The 19,561-nt window shown below is 48.1% G+C and overlaps 1 protein-coding gene across 1 annotated transcript in view; it reads left to right on the top strand.

Annotated features, from left to right (window-relative positions):
- Positions 1–472: 472 nt before the first annotated feature.
- Positions 473–19,561, top strand: part of PINX1 (PIN2 (TERF1) interacting telomerase inhibitor 1) — a 59,714-nt gene continuing 40,625 nt past the window's right edge. Inside the window, exons 1-6 of the mRNA XM_063423159.1 lie at positions 473–521; positions 7,015–7,124; positions 8,896–8,988; positions 9,332–9,410; positions 13,030–13,122; positions 15,649–15,725. Coding sequence (XP_063279229.1) covers positions 503–521; positions 7,015–7,124; positions 8,896–8,988; positions 9,332–9,410; positions 13,030–13,122; positions 15,649–15,725 — 471 coding nt within the window. The 5' untranslated portion in view covers positions 473–502. The remainder of the gene's footprint in view (positions 522–7,014; positions 7,125–8,895; positions 8,989–9,331; positions 9,411–13,029; positions 13,123–15,648; positions 15,726–19,561) is intronic.

Genomic DNA, 19,561 nt, shown 5'->3' with positions numbered 1-19,561 from the left:
CCTGGGGATTAACAGAAAATTTTTGACAAGTACCAGACGAATTTCTTGTTTTAAATAAAATATATGCATAATCATGAAGTGTTTTGTATATGCAATAGGTTACTCCTCTTAAGGAGTAAATTCTCTTTTAACGGGGTCCTTTTCCTGGCTCACTTTTGTCCAGAAAGAGGTACCCAGCCTGGGCTGTAACTCTTTGCTGTTATTGTCTCATTAATTGTCCTAACTCTAATTGTTTAACCTTTATTACTATATTTGTATTATTATTTTTATAACCATTTTATTTTTATTAAACTTTTCTAAATGTCTAAAACAAGTGATTGGCGTTTATCACAAGATATTTATCAGAATTTTAGCAAATTTGCAAACTTTTTTTTTTTTTTTTTACGTTGGTGGCCGTGGCGCTCGCCTGTTTTAAAACTTTTTCAATCAGGCGCTGCTCAGGCCGCCCTTTTTATGCGCCGGCGGTCACGGAAGTCCCCGCGCACCGAGAGAGGCCCCCAAGATGGCGATGCTGGCGGAGCGTGAGTGCCGATCCCGGCGGGAATGCCGCGGGAATGCCGCGGGAATGGGAACGAGCCGGTGCCCCGGGAGCGGCCTCAGAGCCTCCCCACAGCCCTGCCCGAGGGGTCCGGGCCGCGCTGCCCCGCCCGATGGGTGCGGCGGGGCCGCAGGGCCGGATAAAGGCGCTCGGGGGATTCCGGTGCTGGGGAAGGGCGTTCCAGACTTAAGGAAAGGAGAGTTCAGGGACTGGGGGAGATGGGATGAGGGGTTCCTCTGTCCAGGGAATGGCGTTCTCTGTGTGAGGGGAAGGGGGGTTATGGGGTGGGGATACCCCGGGATAGCCGGGAGAAGGGCTCGGGGGCTCCCGGTGATAAAGAACGGGGGACTGGGAAAGGCAGGAATGGGGATCCCCAAATGGGGGAGCTGGGAGCTGGGAAAGGCAGGAATGGGGGTCCCCAAACGGGGGAGCTGGGAAAGGCAGGAATGGGGGTCCCCAAACGGGGGGAGCTGGGAAAGGCAGGAATGGGGGTCCCCAAACGGGGGAGCTGGGAAAGGCAGGAATGGGGGTCCCCAAACGGGGGAGCTGGGAAAGGCAGGAATGGGGGTCCCCAAACGGGGGAGCTGGGAAAGGCAGGAATGGGGGTCCCCAAACGGGGGGACTGGGAAAGGCAGGAATGGGGGTCCCCAAATGGGGGAGCTGGGAAAGGCAGGAATGGGGGTCCCCAAACGGGGGGACTGGGAAAGGCAGGAATGGGGGTCCCCAAATGGGGGAGCTGGGAAAGGCAGGAATGGGGGTCCCCAAACGGGGGGACTAGGAAAGGCAGGAATGGGGGTCCCCAAACGGGGGAGCTGGGAAAGGCAGGAATGGGGGTCCCCAAACGGGGGAGCTGGGAGCTGGGAGAGGCAGGAATGGGGATCCCCAAACTGGGGGGACTGGGAAAGGCAGGAATGGGGGTCCCCAAACGGGGGGACTGGGGACTGGGAAAGGCAGGAATGGGGGTCCCCAAACGGGGGAGCTGGGGGCTGGGAAAGGCAGGAATGGGGGTCCCCAAACGGGGGAGCTGGGGGCTGGGAAAGGCAGGAATGGGGGTCCCCAAACGGGGGAGCTGGGGGCTGGGAAAGGCAGGAATGGAGGTCCCCAAACGGGGGGGACTGGGAAAGGCAGGAATGGGGGTCCCCAAACTGGGGGGACTGGGAAAGGCAGGAATGGGGGTCCCCAAACTGGGGGGACTGGGAAAGGCAGGAATGGGGGTCCCCAAACGGGGGAGCTGGGAAAGGCAGGAATGGGGGTCCCCAAACGGGGGGAGCTGGGAAAGGCAGGAATGGGGGTCCCCAAACGGGGGGAGCTGGGAAAGGCAGGAATGGGGGTCCCCAAACGGGGGAGCTGGGAAAGGCAGGAATGGGGGTCCCCAAACGGGGGAGCTGGGAAAGGCAGGAATGGGGGTCCCCAAATGGGGGAGCTGGGAAAGGCAGGAATGGGGATCCCCAAATGGGGGAGCTGGGAAAGGCAGGAATGGGGATCCCCAAATGGGGGAGCTGGGAAAGGCAGGAATGGGGATCCCCAAATGGGGGGAGCTGGGAAAGGCAGGAATGGGGGTCCCCAAACGGGGGGACTGGGAGCTGGGAAAGGCAGGAATGGGGGTCCCCAAACGGGGGGACTGGGAAAGGCAGGAATGGGGGTCCCCAAACGGGGGAGCTGGGAAAGGCAGGAATGGGGGTCCCCAAGCGGGGGCCCTGGGAGCTGGGAGAGGCAGGAATGGGGGTCCCCAAGCGGGGGCACTGGGAGCTGGGAGAGGCAGACCGGGGTGGCAGAGGGGGCTCAGGAGGTCCCCGATGTTGAGGAATGAGGGAGTTCAGGTCTGGGAAAGGCAGGAATGATGATGTGGGGGAACCCAGGGCAAAGGAAAAGGGGGCTGGGACACCTGGGCTGAGGCAGAGAAAAGGATTCTAGGGTCTCTAGGAGTGAAAAATGGAGAGTCTGGGGTCTGGGAGAGGCAGGAAGGGGCATCCAGAGGGTCCCAGGGTTAAGGAAAAGGTGGAGTCTGGAGGCTGGGATGGCCGGGAAAGGGATTCCAGGGGGATATTGGTGCTGGATAAGGGCGTGCAGGGGGGTTCTTTGTGGGGTCTGTCATGTCCCAGGCAGGGCAGGAGCAGCAGGAATGTCCCTGGGGCACCTTTAGGGACAGCTTGTCCTGTCAGTGGCTCGGGGCCATCCCTGGCCGTGTGTTTGAGGGGCGACACCTCCAGCCCAGGGGTGCTGGGGACACCCAGGGGACGTGGCAGGGCCCTGTGTCAGTGTCCCAGGGTCACTCCTGGGGCAGCGCTGGAGCTGAGCTCACCCTGTGCCCATCTCCAGCTTTTGGAGGAGGATTTGGAGTGGGGAAGGGTCTGGAGGGGCCACACAAGGAGTGACCGAGGGCACTGGGGTTGTTCAGCTGCAGGGGCTGAGGTCGGATGTCCCTGGGGCTTCTCCTGAGGGGCAGCTCTGATCTCTGCTCCCTGTGACAGGGACAGGACCCAGGGAATGGCTGGAGCTGTGCCAGGGGAATTTGGGATGGATGTCAGGGAAAGGATCTTTCCCAGAGGGTGTCAGGCACCCCAGGGAATGGGCACATTCCCAAGGCTGCCAGAGCTTCAGGAATGTTTGGATAATGCTCTCAGGGATGCACAGGGTGGGATTTTGGGGTGTCTGTGCAGGGCCAGGGGTTGCACTGGATGATCCTGGTGGGTCCCTTCCAGCTCAGGATATTCCATGACTTTTGTCATGTGAATTTTGTTTAATTTTCCCTGATATTGGAAACAAAGAGCTTCACTTTTGCCTCTGAGGTGATTGAGAACTCATTTCTGACAGGACACCCTTGACCCAAAGCTCGGGGTCTGGTGAATTGCTTTGCTGGGCTGAAGGAAATGTGGACAGGACAAATAACAAATATGGTTTGCAGTGGGAAATAGAGATGTGATTTGAGGAAAACAAATCTGCATTTGCACATGGAATTTTTTAGGTATTTTTGATGTAAATGGTGTAATTTTTTCAGAATTTGTTAATTATTTTAATTGAACATGTCAATAATAGATTCATTTGGAGTGGAAGGGACCTTAAACCTCATTCAGTTCTACCCCCTGCCATGGGCAGGGACACCTTCCACCATCCCAGGCTGCTCCAAGCCCTGTCCAGCCTGACCTTGGACACTTCCAGGGATCCAGGGGCAGCCACAGCTTCTCTGGGCACCCTGTGCCAGGGCCTCACCACTCTCCCAGCCAGGAATCCCTTCCCAATATCCCATTTATCCCTGCCCTCTGGCAGTGGGAAGCCATTCCCTGTGTCCTGTCCCTCCATCCCTTGTCCCCAGTCCCTCTCCAGCTCTCCTGGAGCCCCTTCAGGCCCTTAAAGGGTCTCTGAGCTCTCCCTGGATCCTTCTCTTCCCCAGGTGAGCACCCCCAGCTCTCCCAGCCTGGCTCCAGAGCCGTGTCCTTCCTGTCCCCCCAGGCCATCTCTGGGCACACAGCAGGGCTTTGGATGGGAACTTTCAGAAATTATCATTAAAAACATGCGCCAGGCATAGAGTTCATCTTGGAAAAGGGATTAGTGATGGATCTTTTCCAGGTTTTCCAGTATTTCCAGAATATCTGAGTGAAGAATTTGAGTTGTCCAGCCCTGGCACAGCTGCCCAGGGCAGGGGTGGAGTCTCCATCCCTGGAGGGGTTTGAAAGCCACGTGGATGTGACACTTGGGGACATGGGGCAGTGGTGGCCTTGGCAGTGCTGGGGGATGGTTGGACTTGGTGATCTCAGAGGGCTTTTCCAACCCCAGGGATTCTGTGACTCCCAGAAGAAATGAGGATTTTCTCCACTGGGTGGTGCTGCTCTCCCAGAGTTCCATCTCTGTGTGTGCATCATTTTTGAAGCAGCCCAGAAAACTGGAGTTAAATTAGGATCTGAGTCTTGAACCTGGTTTCCTCTCCCCCTCTAAAGACATCAGTGAACAAATTTACATTTCTGACAAATTATTGACTAATTAGTGGATTTTGTTGTTTGTTTGGAAAGAGGAGATGATTTTATGTTTTCTGTAAATGGCATGGAGGTGTTCCTCTTTGGCTTTCTTAAATACTTCTCTGAAGATGCAAGAGTTGGGGTTTTTTTGTTGTTTTGGTTTTTTGTTTGTTTGTTTTGTTTTTAGTTGTTGTTGTTGGGTTTTTTTTGTTGTTGGTGGTTTTTTGGTTTTGTTTGTTTTTGTTTGTCTTTGGGGTTTTTTTGTTTGTTAGTTTTTTTGCATTTGTTTTGTTTTGGTTTTGGTTGGGTTTTTTTTTTTTTCCCTGCATCTAACTCACCCTGTTTAAAAATCAGAGTATGTTAACCTGGCAGAAACAGGAGTATTAATCCCACAGTGCAGCTAAGAAGTTTGCAGTGCTTAGATTGAAAGTGCTGGGAAAGGGAAGGTCTCTTAGTTTCAAAGAATATTTGTGTCAGGTGCCCTTGTGCTTTGTTACCAGCAACCTCCTGGGAGCAAAACATCTCAGGGGCAAAACATCTCATATCCACAGGGAGAGATATTCAGGGAAAACCACAGAAAATCACTTTTGAAGTTGTGATTGAGAAGAAGGGCAGCTGCTCATCTGGGCAGAAAAGATCTGTTGGAGTCCTTGAACCAGAATATTTGAGGCTGGAAAAAACCTCCAAGACCATCCAGTCCAACCACCCCCACCACTGCCAAGGCCACCACTGCCCCATGTCCCCAAGTGCCACATCCACTTGGCTTTTAAATATTTCCAGGGACGGAGATTCCACCACTGCCCTGGGCAGCCTTTTCCAATGTCTGACCACCTTTTCTGTGAAGAATTTTTTCCCTCATATCCAATCTAAACCTCCTCTGGCACAACTTGAGGCCATTTCCTCTCACCCTCTGTTCCCTGGGAGCAGAGGCTGACCCTCCCTGGCTGTCCCCTCCTGTCAGGAGTTGTGCAGAGCCACAAGGCCCCTCCTGAGCCTCCTTTTCTCCAGGCTGAGCCCTGTGGTTCTCCATGGGGCAGCAGGGAATCCCAGTTTGTTTGGAAGTCTAAAATCACAAACCACAGTGCTGGTTCCCCATCTTGGCAGCACGTGCAGCGTTTGGAGGAGTTGCTGCTCTCCAGGTTTCCTGGTGGGAATAATCACAGAATCCCAGGCTGGTTTGGGGTGGAAGGGGCCTTAAAGCTCATCCCATTCCACCCCCTGCCATGGCAGGGACACTTCCCACTATCCCAGGCTGCTCCAAGCCCCATCTAGCCTGGCCTTGGACACTTCCAGGAATCCAGGGGCAGCCACAGCCTCTGAGGTTAATAAGTTGTTTCCTGTAGAGAAGTGAACCAGGCAAAGGTTGGATTCCCCTCACAGCCCTCGGGCCTTTCACCCACTGTAAAAACTGTTTAGGGGCTGTTTGGAGCTTCAAAGTTTTGAAACGTGTTAAAAAAAGCCCCCACCTTGAATTCTGACAGTTCCTTAAAAATGAAACAAAACTGGGCAAAAAATGAGTCAAACATCCCTGTAATATTCAGTCCCTCTGGCCCAAATCCCAAATCTTGTCTTTTAGGGAACGATGACTTCCTGATTACACTGAAAACACCTCGTTGGATTTGGCTTCTCCCTGCCTTTGTGTGGCCTTGGGTTAACCAGTCATTTTTGATCCAGCGTTTCCCATGGTGTTTGATGAAGTTTCTGATCTTCCTGTCTCCCATCCTTTGTTTGTCTTGTTTATTTAGGTTCTCTTCCTGCCTGGGCTTAGGTGCACACTTGAAGTGACTGCTTAGCTGGGCTGGCTGCTCTTCCTTGATTTCAAGGAAGCTGTTCCTGGTGGGAAAGGCAACATGTGGGTCTGGGAATCTGTAATTTCTTTAGGAATACACATAGGACAAAGGAGCCTTGATTCTCCTTTGGATCTCTTAACTCCTGCAGTCATTTCTGGCAGCTTTTCAGTTTCCCCATAAACAATTTTTGAGAAATCCAAAAGCTGAAATCCCATGGGTTTGTGTTCTGTCATTCCCTTTCTCTGTTCACTTACACTGGATTTTTGATTCGGCTTTTGTTAGGAAGGCAAATATTAAAATTTCTGGGTTCTGGTCAAAGGGAAGCCTGGAGAATTGATTTTGTCCAGACCTGGGAAAGCAGCATCATAATCTCCTCCCCTGTAGATTCCATGTTGAAGCCAGATGTAAAACAAAATCGGAATAAATATGGAATTTACACCTAAATGGTAATCCTTAAAGCCTTCCCTGAACTGCAGCCCGTCCTGAGGGACAGCAACTTCCGTAGCAATCCTGCTTTGGCATCTTCCCATTAATAATTAATATTTTCACTGGGCTTTTATTGTTGTTACTGAGTTTTTTTGTTTAGTAAAATTAACCCCAGAAATATATTCAGTCTGGCATAAGTTCTGGAGGGTTTTTTTTGTAATGAAGGGTTTTGTTTGAACTGGTTCAGTACCAAGAACTCTCTGGGAATGCCAGCAGAGCCTGTTTGAATTTTCCCTTCCTGCTGCAGCCCGGAGGAAGCAGAAATGGTCCGTGGATCCACGGAACAGCGCTTGGAGCAACGACGACTCCAAATTTGGCCAGAAGATGCTGGAAAAGATGGGCTGGTCCAAAGGAAAGGTAGGATCTAAAGGAGAATTGTGTAGCTGAAGGGTCTGAACCTGCCAGGGGACTCTGATTTATCCCCCTAAGTGCACAGAGAATTTGAGCAGTGATGGATTTCTGCACTTTGTTACAAACTCTTGTTTGTGCCTCTCCTGCTTTCCAGTTTCTCTCCATTCTCTGACAATCTGAATTCCCAAGTGAGAGCAGGAGTTGGAACATTAAATCAGGTTCAAGGTTTTAGGCTGCCTTTAAACCCTCAATTCTCTCCCTGCTTTTGATACTCTTTAAAGCAACTCCAGAACCTGCTTTAGTCTTTCGCCTGTTTTTAAGATTCTTTCCTGATCTGTTCCTTGAACCCCCCAAATGCTGTGAGCTGTGTCCCTTCCCAGCTCCAGCCAGGACCTGTGGCTGAGGGCATTGGTTTCTGGCACTCATAAAAGCCTCCAGGTCAGCACAGACACCTGCAAACTGCAGGTTTAATTCCACAGAGGTGCCTCAGCAAACCTGAGGTTTGGGGCTGCACATCAGGGTGTTTAAAGATGAGAATCTCCACAAAAACCCCACTACCTTTAATTATTCTTCGAGATTTCTTCTTCCAGACTTTCCTTAAAAGGCATAAAATTAGGACCATTCTCAATTCTGTAAATGCCTTAAAGCCCATTTTTGGATTTAAATTGTTGCCTCAGTTGTCTCACAACGTTTCCCACTCGAGATACTGGATCCTCCTTGCCAGCAGTTGTACAAGAAGGATTTATGTCTCCATTCCATTACAAACTTGGACAAATGGAACTTTCCCTTGACCAAATTAAGGGACAAAACCCATCTGGGCAGTGAAATTAGGCTGCTTAACACCAGTCCTGTGATGGGTTGTACTGGAGTTGGGTCAGGGAAGGATGTGTGTCGTGCTTGTTTCCAAACTTTTTGGGCAGCAGACCTTTCAAAGCAAACTTTCCACCCCATTGACCAAATAAACTCTTCTTTGTCTGTAACAGCAACAGCCTTTTCCAGATAGACCCCATCCCTTCAAATATTTGATATCCCAGGAAGTGTCTGCTGGGCTTCTCTCCACTGCAGCACCACATCTATGTTTATTAACTCTAACACATTTGGCTGATGATTTGTGACAGATGAGGCATAAAGCAGGTAAATACCAGGAGAAAAGCTTTAAACCCAAAGCTTTGCCTTTGGGCAAAATTTGCCAATTTTGTAGCCTTGACTTCAGAGTTGAGAAAGATAACGCTGAACCTGAAATTGCTTCATATTAAACAGCCCCAAAGTTGTTTGCTCCAATGTTTTCATCCACTTAGGAGGTGGAAGGAGGTGTGAATGTCCTGCTGGCTCCAGTCTGCTTCTCCCCTGCCCCTCCCTGCTCTCCTCCCATATAAATTTGGTCTGGATTGTGTGTTCCATGTGGATCTGCCTTCCTCCCATGAACCTTCCCAGTGACAGAGACAATTTTGGTGTTCTTCTTATGCAGTGTCTTGTTTAAAAACTGTGAACACTTTGGGCTTGCTTAGGAATGTCAGGTGGTTTCCTGATTAATCACCCAACTACTTCATGTTGTTGCTGTTTTAATGTTTATAATGTTTTGCTGGAGGCTTAAGTAGTGAATTTAAAAACCTTTGTGTGTTGTGTGGTAATACCTGTGAATAAATTCAGCTACACGCAGGCAATTTAACAGGAAGTTGTGATTTCTTGCTGTATTTCCTTGTGAACTGTCTTACAGTCCAAGAGCTCTAATTGCTGCTGTGCAATCCTTACATTTTTACCCTCAAATCCTCCTTAGGGTCTCGGGGCTCAGGAGCAAGGAAATCCAGAACACATCAGGGTCAAGGTGAAAAACGACGTGCTGGGATTAGGAGCTACCATCAACCACGAGGTGAGCACCAGGCCCAGGGCAGGGAATGGATCCCATTTCAGCAAAAATACAATTATTTGAATGGAATATAAGTGAAATCTGTTGTCGTAGCTGGTGGTAGCATGTACCAAACAGGATTGGTTAGGACTTTCCAAGACCAACCCTTTTAATTTCATTTCACTTTGGGATGGCTGTGGGAGCTGGGGTTAGTCTTAACACCTGTGGAACTTCCCAGGTTTCCTTCCACTAACAAGGATTGGATATATTCAATTAATTTACTTCTAAGAGTCATAATATCTGTTTTGTAAGACTTGTGTTAGTTCTGAAGATTTCTGCCATGTATTCATGTGGGTGATATTTACAGGACAACTGGATTGCTCATCAGGATGACTTCAACCAGCTCCTGGCTGAGCTGAATAGCTGCCATGGACAGGGTGAAACAGGTAGGTTCATGCTTGGCTCAATCAGATGCTGGAAGCTCAGCAGAGTTTCCATTCTGTGTCTTAAAAAAGTTCCTGAGGCCCAGTTTGTGATGCAAATAACATCTTTGATTAGGTTGAGAACTCCTTGCCCACAATCACTGGGAGCCAAAGGATGTGTTGCCATCCATGACCATGGATTTGTGGATCTCAGTTTTGCTTTCATGACTCAAAGAAAGGTTTTTTCTTGAGGAAAGAAAATGTAAAATGCTAAACTTGTTTGTTTCACACAGGATCACAATATTTGGGACACTTTCCCTGGGCTGTACCTAGAGGAACATTTCTTTTCTTTATAAAGCACCCAGAATCTGTCTGAAGGCTCACAACAATCAGTCAGCACTGCAATGCTTTGCCTTCCTTTTGCTGCTGAACTGTCACACTTGGTTTCCATGCTCCAGTGGCTTCTTAAATACCTCCTTTTCCTGTCCTTGGAGAGCTGCTCTGTGGCTTTTGCCTCAGAGTTCTGCATCTCTGCTTTGAGTGTGGCATAAAGTGATTTTTGTAGCCCTGGTGTTGAGCACACAGGTGGGGAAATTTTCCCAAAAAGAGCTATTTTTAAAGTCTTCTATTTTTGAAAAGCTTCTTACAAACTAACCTTGCTTTGTGAAAGTGAAGTTAGGAAGTTGTGATGGGTGTGAGCTTAGAGAAAGAATTGGTTTATCAAGTGATTTGTCACCTCTCCTTTAGCTAAATGCAGTTTAAACTCTGTTTTTGTATCTGAACACCTCTCTGGAGTGTTGTTAAACCAAGGGCTCCTGCTTGGGCACAGCCTGTCCTTGTGCTGCTGGGCCAGAATTGCCACATTAGTGAATTCAGCAACTCTTCATTCATTCATTCTTAACCTTTGAGCCCTGAAGGGTTTCTAGGAGACAAAATGTGGAAAGAGGAGGAAAATCAATTAGCAAGGAAGTTTTCTAATCCTGGAGAACTAGGATTAAAGTTCTGAGCATGATGCCTCAAAACATCTTTTTTAACTTGCTGTGCAAGCTGTCCTTGTGAAATCACGAGGCCACCCAGGACTCGGTGCTGTCACTCAGCTCCTGGAGAGGCAGGAGAGCATTTCATGGGGAAATTCCAAAAGTTCCTGTCTCCCTTCAGAACTAAATCCTACCCAAGTTGCAACTTGAGCCCTGGGAAGATCAGGGAGGTGTAACTGGTGGGAAACCTGCAGACTGATGAGCAGAGAGCTGAAGCGACTTGCCCAGGGCCACGGTGAGTCAGCAGAGGCAGGTTCAGGGAGCAAGGCTTGGTCCTAAGCTCTGCACTCTTCCCTGGGTCACCTCATGCAAAGTGACCCTTGGAAACTCATCTTTCTCCCTGTTTCACTCAGTTCTTTTGGTCCTTTTAGGGGCTGGGACAAGTTTCCTATCACCAAGAACAAATTTGGGTGCACCTTGAAAATTCCAGGTCAGAGTCACAATTGGTGATTTACAGAAAGGCATCGCTCTGAAACTTATTTTTTTGGCAATTGTTGAAGCTGGCAAAACTCATCCAGAAAAAAAACCTGCCTGCAGCTGTGCTGCAGGAGCAAATGTTACATTATTGGCCATCCTCCAGTTCCAAACTGCATTAAAAGTCAGCTGAAAAACTTCATTGTTCTTAAAGAACTGGTGCAGTTGCCAGAGCTGGATTGCAATTAGAGGTTGGAAAGGAAGGGCCCTGTGGGGGTTGATGCCACCATTCAAATACCCTCAGTGTCTGTAGCTTTAGCTTTTTTTTTCCTAGCTGTGCACCCAGTGAGGGCAGGTTGAGATCAGGTTAAATATTAGGAAGAAATTCATCCACTGGCAGTGAGGCCCTGGCACAGGGTGCCCAGAGAAGCTGTGGCTGCCCCTGGATCCCTGGAAGTGTCCAAGGCCAGGCTGGACAGGGCTTGGAGCACCCTGGGATAGTGGAAGTGTTGGGAACCACATGGTCTTTTCCCATCTATATTCCCTTCTATAATTCCTGACTCTTTTGCTGGGATCCTCAGTGATGATGACTGTCCCTTTCCTATGGATAAAAAGTGGGAACAGCACCCTGGCAGTGCTTTGGCACATCCACCTCGATCACATTTGCTGCAGAAGTAGCACTTTGGTGGCTTTATTGCTTTTAAAAAGCACATTCATACTCCTGCAGTGCTTGCTCTGTTTGTCAGATGATTTTCCAGTCCCTGGAAGACAGAGGGATGAATTTCCCTGCCCGCTGCGAGTGCCAGCACGTTCCATAGTGAAATTCCTCCCTGCAGGCACAAGGCGGTGCTGCTGCCCCTTTCCCTGCAGGAATAACGTGCAGGAGGAAGGCTCTGTGGAAACCCTTTGCTGTGCAATGCTCCTTTTGCTGCCAGGAGATTGGAAACCAGGCTCAAAGTGCTGCATCGTTGTCAGGATGTTTTAGTGGTGATCTTTACTTTCCCCACTGACTCTTTTTATTGAGGATTTTTTGTTAAAAACTGGATTTTCTGGTCCTTTCTCTTCCCGTTAGTGTGGGAGTGGGAGAGTGGATCTCAGCCTGCTGGCCCTCAGCTCTCCCACTGCAGGCTGAGGATTTTTAACTCGGGGATTCGTCAGGTGGCACTGCCTATCAAGCAGGGAAGTGCTGGGATTCCAGAGTCAGAAAAGCTTGGGCAGCAGAGCTTTTCCAGGGTGGGATCCTATAAAAAAGGTGACTCAACTTGGCCCTCGGGATATGGGCTGATTTCCTTACCCATCCCACAGGGAGGGAAAAAAAACACCTCACCCTAGTAACCTTCTGTGGAGTTAGAGCAGAGACTCCTTGGTGCCTCTTTTCAGGACTGGTAGGGCAGTAATTAACTTTTCAACAGGTGAATTCTCTCTTTCTGGCAATGTTTTGTAAATTAACAGTCTCTGTGGCCGCAAAGAGAACATTTGCACCCCCAAAATAACCTGGCACAGCACAGGAGAGTGATCTCTGTGCTGTTAAATAGTGAGGTTAATCCTTCACGTGGCTTTAACCTGCTCACAGCCTCCCCAAGTACTCCTGAGTGGCTCCATTCCCAGAGGACAGTTCAGATGCAGTCCCTCTTCTGGAAGGCTGGAAAATGAGATAATAGGGATGTGGCAATTTGTTCTAGCTGGCCTCAGGGACAGAAAAGCTTTGTCACCATTCAGTTTCCTTACACAGATGTATCAGCTTATGTTCAAATTTCTAACCCATGTGTAGGGTTAGAAATGAAAATCCTGTGGGGGGGTTCCCCCCTTTTTCTTTCTGCTCAATCAGTATTTTATTTTCTCCTATTTCTTATATCTTTCTCAGACTCTGGTGCTGGAGATACTCTATGAAAACACCACTATTAGTATTTTCTCACCACAGAGATGGATTTGCCTGGAGTACCTGTATCTGCCTTTTCAGATTACATTGGATTGGAAATGGGAAAGAAAGGGGATGGGGCAAAAAAAAAAGAACAAGCACTGACATATTTCAGACAAAACTTAGAATGCTTCCTTCAATAATACTTTATGATGTGTTGTTGACTGGATTTTGAGAGAGAAAGTTAATTACACTGATGTTTGAATTTTAATGTTAAGTGCCTCTAAGAGAGCTGAACCCTGTTTGTTGGAGTTTGTTTGTTTTTTTTTTTTAGAATCCTCTGTGAAAAAGCAGAAAAAGACATTCAGCCTTGAAGAAAAATCCAAATCTTCCAAGAAACGTGTCCATTATATGAAGTTTGCCAAAGGTAAGAGGAGTTTTGTTGTTTTGTAAGCCCTGGCCAAGATTAGAACAAACCCTGCTCAAGGTGATCTGTTCCCTCGTGGAGTCTAAATCTGACAAGTAAAACCTGGGTTTAGAACCCCCTGCAGCTACTTGCTTAAAGCTCTGATGTGCTGCTCCTCTTTATTTTGGGCAACTTTGGATGGCCTTAGGCTGCTGGTGTTGGGAATAAAACAATTCCTTAGTAAGGAGCTGAATTAAGGAGCAGTGAATATTCCAGGCAGTCAGGGCGTGGGCAGGGATGGGAGCAGGAGGCAAAGGTGAGCTGGGAGTGACCTGGGCATCTGCGTGGCCCTAACCCTGCAATCCCCAGTAACCCCTGCTCAGAGATCATGTGGATGAGATCAGGGATCAGATTAAACCTGCATGAGGGAAGAGGAAAGCCCTCTTACATCGACCAGGTACTTGATGGGATAAATTAGGGCAGCCAGAAAAACTCTACCAAGAACTAAACTCTTGTGGAGTTGGGTAATTTTTTTTTTTCTCAGAGTGATGCCATTATTTCAGCCAGCCCGGGTTCTGGTCCTTGACAGTTGTTCAGCCCTTTCCCTTTTGCTCTGTTCCCCTTTCACACGGTCTGTGCCCGTTTCAGGGCATGGATAGGATCAGTTTCCACTAATGGCTGATTTATTAAACTGAAAGCTCTGTGTATTGTTTTCTGACAGCAAATGCCTCTGCTAAAACAGAGCTAATTGATATCTGAATGAAGGCCAGATTTTCATATCAGGGTTTGGGATTTTTGGTGAAATAATTCAACCTTGAAGTCCAAGCTGTTAAGATGAGCCTGCCACTTTATGACATTAAACAATTAAATTGGTTCAGGGCTCGCAAGTACAGAGGCCATGGCCTGTTTGAGCAAAGAGGATTTATTTTGATTTGGATTTAACCTTTTACTAAATATAGAGGAAAAAAGAAATGTCTTTTGAGCATGTATAATACAGATCAATCCTTTCATTTTCACAATATCCCTGATATGTTCGGTCACATTTCCACAAGACAGCTCCACATTTGCTTGTACCCTCTGTGGCCTGACACAGGGAAATTGTCCTTTTTCAGGGAAAGAGGAAAAGTTATTTGAGCAAGGCTCGTGCTGTCCTGGCCCTTGTTGTTGAAGTGCAGCCCTGCTTCCTTTCAGACTAAACAAGACAAGCTCACACAAAAGCGGGAGCAGGGAACAGCGACGGCACCAAACGCGGCTTCCGCTCCCGGGGCTGGTTTGGAGCCTCGCTGCTGGAGGAACAGCCACCCCTGCATCTGGGAAATCCACCCCAGCCTCAGATTAAAACACTGATTTCAGCTGCTGTTCGAGTGGCTGCTCCCCTGTGATGCTGCAGGAGATTGGGGCTGTCAGCTGAGCTGGATTTCTGTTAGAGGAAAAACGGGGGACACATCAGGGGGAGGCACGGAAAGGAAGCATAGCCTGAAGATGGGAGCAGGAGATTTGAGGTGTCACATTCCAAGCCTTGGCCAAGAGAAAGCTGAACACAGCTCCAGTCTCTTCCAGCTTGCTTGGACAAGGCCATTTAGAGGCAGTGCAGTGAGGCAACAGGAACATGGGGAACACTTGCTCCTCTAGGCTGAAGTGTCACTTTACCCTCCGGGGGCAATTAAGGATCCCAGGAAAAAGAGGAAGTCATATTTGGGGATTTTTTTGTGATTTGAATTTTTTTGGCCATTACAAGATTCATTTTGAGATCACTGATTTTGGAATCGGAAAATCGAGTGATTGAGACCCCAGCAGAGTCTTAACAAGTTGAGTTAATTTTGTTTCTTTAACTTTTGCTGACCTTTCCAAAAGAATTTTCTGACACAGGCAGTGAACAACTCAACAGCTCCTGTGCTGTGGAATTGGCTAAATCTTTGCCTGTATCTCTGAATTGTGGAATTGGCTAAATCTTTGCCTGTATCTCTGAATATCACATCACACCCTCCTGTTTCCCCCTCCTTGATCCATCTCTGATATCCAGCTGTCCACACAACAATCAGATGGGAATAATGGCCCTCCTGGAAATCTTTGCTTCACTCTTGAAATGGTTTTGAGCTGGAATAACCCAGTGTGTGGCAGAGGTGGAGGTTTTGCTTTTCAGAAGCAACATCAGAAATCGTAGAAAAGTCAAAAATGGATTTTTTTTCATTGTGTGGAGGAGCTGTAACTCCCTAACTGTCAGAAATGGGGAATCCTTGTGAGAACCCAAAGATCCCAATGCATAAACACATTTCCTCTTGTGTACCTTCACTTAGTGGTTTTAGCATAGAACCACAGCATGGTTTGGGTTTGAAGGAACCTTAAAGTTCAGGTAAATCCAACCCCCTGCCATGGCAGGGACATCTTCCACTATCCCAGGTTGCTCCAAGTCCCTTCCAACCTGGACTTCCTGATTTTTGTTTATCTCCAAGAGCAATTCCTCTCTGTCTGTGGGTCACACTGTTACCAAAATGCATCCTCAGACGTGAAGGTTTTGGGGTTTTTCCCTCTCTTTACCCCTTCCAGGTAAGGATCTCTCATCTCGCACTGAACATGACCTGTCCTGCATTTTTGGGAGAAGACAGAAGAGTGCCAAGACCCAGGTAAACAAGAATCTTCTCCTTTCTCTTATTTCCTTGTCTATTATCCCTTATTACAAAATATCCAAATGTCTTCTGCCAGTGTGTTTTTCTACTTCAAGTGCTGTGTTTGAACTGTGAGGAAATAAGAGTAAATTTAATCCTTGTTTTTGTGGATTATCATGATGTAACTTCTTTGGAGATGGGGAACTCCAGTATTTCAGTTTTTTGGTGGAAATTGTACATCACAAAGAAGAGTTTTGCTTGACCTCAAAGGTCAAAGGTTGGACTCAATGCTCTCAGAGGTCTTTTCCAACCTAAATGATTCTGTGAAAGGTCCATGAATATCCAAAATAAAATTGGACATTCAGTAGCAACTGGGCAATCTCCACAAACTGCCCGTGTTTTCACAAAGAATGGGAAAGGCTGAGCAGCTGCAAAAGATTCAGAGGTGGCCTGAACAGTGATAAATATTTGATGAGAAGACCTTTCCCCTGACTTTGTGTAATGAGATCCAGGTTTGGACCAGCTTTTATTTTATTTATGTGTTCATTAGCATTTTGTACATGCAGACACAGACCAGCTCTATCAGTAGGTAAAAAAACTGTTACATGACCAACATATCCAGAAAAATTCTTTGGAAAAAATAACACCTGGAAAAGCACAACTGAAAATATTGCAGGAGTTGCCCTGTTGGTTCTTGGAAATCTCTGGTTTTAAGGGAAAGATGGGCTTGAAATGGAGTGGAAATTTCTGGAATGCCCTGTAGTGTTTGACACTTTGCTCCTTTTGCTCTTGGAAGTTGTTGAGGAACTTCACTGCAGGTCACTGAGAGCTGAAATAAGGATTTGGGAACTTCCAGTCTGTGAGAGCTGTTGGAGCTCTCCCATCCTGTGGGTGAACTTGTATCAGGGAACTTGTACCTGTTGGTTCTGATCTCCTAAATATGCCCTGGATCTTCTCCTTGGCTCCCTTGCTGTCAGATCAGTGGGAAGCAGGACAAACTGGGATTTAAATCATGAGCTGTCAACTCATGAGTTGTCTCAAGAAGATGGTATTGTTTTCTCTCTGAAATTCAGAGTTGAAGAGTTGCTTTTTCAGGGACTTTTCCCTGCAGAACATTTGCTCTTTTTTGTGGATAAACACTGCAGATCACCTGGATTTTATGAAGGGTGTCTAAGTTTGTGCATGTTTTTGCCAGTCCCTTGACAGATGCAGTGCTTGGCTGATGGCTACTGTGCAGATTTCCTGAAATGGTTCAAGCTTCTGGCAGAAAAGTCCCAGACTGTGCTCCCAAATTTCCCCATGCAAATCCAGGCAGGAGGAAACAGAATTTGGAGCTGCATTTGTTGTCTTCTGGCTGCTGCTGAGCAGCCACAGGGGGAGGAGGCCAGAGGCAGCACAATGGCTTCCTCCAGCTCCCCCTTCTCTTCATGGATCAGAGATCTGTGGAGTTGGCACAGGACAGAAGTGCATTGCTCAGGCCCTCCAGCTCTGAGCAGTTTCAATGCACTGCACCCATGAACTCTTATGATCCCTTCCCATCAAGTTCCAGAGCCTGGTCCTTAAGGTGGCACAGAGGGGAGTGCCCCGTGAGGCTTTGCAGGAATTCTCTGTGTTTGGTGTGAAATCCCTGAGCTCTGGGCATTTCCCTGCTGTGGCACAGAGCTCGCTGCAGGAGCAGCAAGGTGCTGCCATTCTCCTGGAACTGAGTCGTTCCAGCAAGGTGCTGCCATTCTCCTGGAGCTGAGTTGTTCCAGCAAGGTGCTGCCATTCTCCTGGAGCTGAGTTGTTCCTGTGTGGAGATGAGGTAGGAAGGTCCCAGCAGAGCCCTGGATTTGCCTGCAGGTTGTGGTAGGCTCCAGTTCCCTTCAGATTTCAGCTCCTGCAACCCTGGGCTGGTTTCCCTGGTCACAGGATAAGGACTTGCATACTTCCATAGGAGCCAGAACTGCTCCTGTCCATGAATCTGATTGCAGATTCCCAGCTGTGGGTGCAGTGGAGATGATACATGGAAGTACCCCTGTTGATCCTGGAAAAGCCCACAGGAATCCCATGGATTTAAAAAGACCAAGTGCTGGTGCTGCATCTGGATCAGGGCAAGCCCAGGGATCAATCCAGTCTGGGGATGAAGGGATGGAGCAGCCCTGGAGAAGGACTTGGGGGTGCTGGGGGGTGAGAGTTGGACGTGACCCTGCCCAGAAACCCCTGGAGCTGTTGGAGCGAGTCCAGAGCAGGCACCAGGGTGATCAGAGAGATGGAGCAGCTCTGCTGTGGGGAAAGGCCGAGAGAACTGGGATTGTTCAGCCTGGAGAAGCTTTGGGGTGACCTGACTGTGGCCTCCCAGTACCTGAGAGGAGCTGCAAGAAAGATGGAGAGAGACCATTTACAAGGACCTGGCAGGACACAGGGAATGGCTTCAGACTTACAGAATACAGTTAGATGGGATATTGGGGAGAAATTCTTCCCTGGGAGGGTGGGGAGGCCCTGGCACAGGTTTCCCAGAGAAGCTGTGGCTGTCCCTGGATCCCTGGAAGTGTCCATGGCTGGGCTGGATGGGGCTTGGAGCAGCCTGGGACAGTGGAAGGTGTCCCTGCCCATGGCAGGGGGTGGATCTGGATGATCTCTGAGGTCCCTTCCAACCCAACCCATTCCATGATTTTATAGCTTGAAGTCCTGTTCCTGAGGCTCCCTCCTCTGTTCTCAGAGATGCAGTTTGACCAGCATTCAGCACACATTTGATAAGCACTGAATGGCCCAACAAAGCTGCCATTCCACTCCTGATCTTCTGACAAAGATTTTCAGCTCAATTCTTTTTCCCCTATTTCTATTTGTTTCAGTCTAGGATCAGAAAAACTTGGGTGTAACTTCATGGGAAGATGCAGGAACTGCCTCAGGAACTGCTTTTCCTAGAATCACAGGATTGCTGAGACTGGAGGAGACCTGGAAGTCTCCAGAGGAGTCACCTGCTCAGAGCAGGGTCAGCTATGGCAACTTCTTCAGGAGTTTGTCCAGAGTTTTGATTATCAGCCTTCCCTAAAGCCTCCAGTTTAAGCCCATGACAGAATTTCAGTGGGTGGATAGGAGAGATCACAGAATCATGGAACTGTTAAGGCTGGAAAAGACCTTTACAATCCTCAGCTCCAAGCCTTTTCACCACTAAACCATGTCCTCAGGTGCTATAGTCACGTGTTTCTTGAACACTTCCAGGGATGGCGACTCCTCCACTTCCCTGAGCAGCCAGTTCCAGTGCTAGATAACCCTTTCCATTAAGAAATTTTTCCTAAATCCAATCCAAACCTCCCCACTGTTGCACTAGGTCTGGCTGGTTGGTTGGTGTCACACCAAACTGCCTTTAGGGGTTAGGAAAAGAGAAGAAAAAAGCACAACTTAGGGAATTCTCAGACTCCCTTTCTAAATGTCTCAGTGGCCAAGGACTGGTCTGGTAGTGGATCCTTTCCCTTGTTCCACACCAGCTCTGCAGCAGTAAGCGGGGAATGTTGAAATTTGGATTATCTACCTTATCAAAGGAAGAGGGAGTTGGCCAGAGGACTGTAAAGATTGCAAAAGAGGGGAATTGCAAAGGATGTGGAAGGAAATGCCCCTGAGGTTCAAAAAGAGTTTCTCTAGAAGTAATAAAACTACAGTGCTGTTGTTTTGATGGTTCTGGGATATGTGTTACTAATCAGAGGCAATTGCAACCTTTAATTCTCCTGAATGTTCAACATAACTATCCTTTTTTTTTTAAATTATTTTTGATAAATCATGTGTCCAACTCAAACCTCCTTAATAAACTACACAGGGACCTTTATTTAAAACAACAATAAAAAAATACAAGTCAAAAAAACGAGGTGGGGAAG

The sequence above is a fragment of the Prinia subflava genome, chromosome 2, assembly GCF_021018805.1.
Source record: "Prinia subflava isolate CZ2003 ecotype Zambia chromosome 2, Cam_Psub_1.2, whole genome shotgun sequence".
In the NCBI taxonomy this organism is placed as follows: domain Eukaryota; kingdom Metazoa; phylum Chordata; class Aves; order Passeriformes; family Cisticolidae; genus Prinia; species Prinia subflava.
The sequence above is the reverse complement of the archived record's forward strand: the minus strand, read 5'-3'. Positions and strand labels throughout refer to the sequence as shown.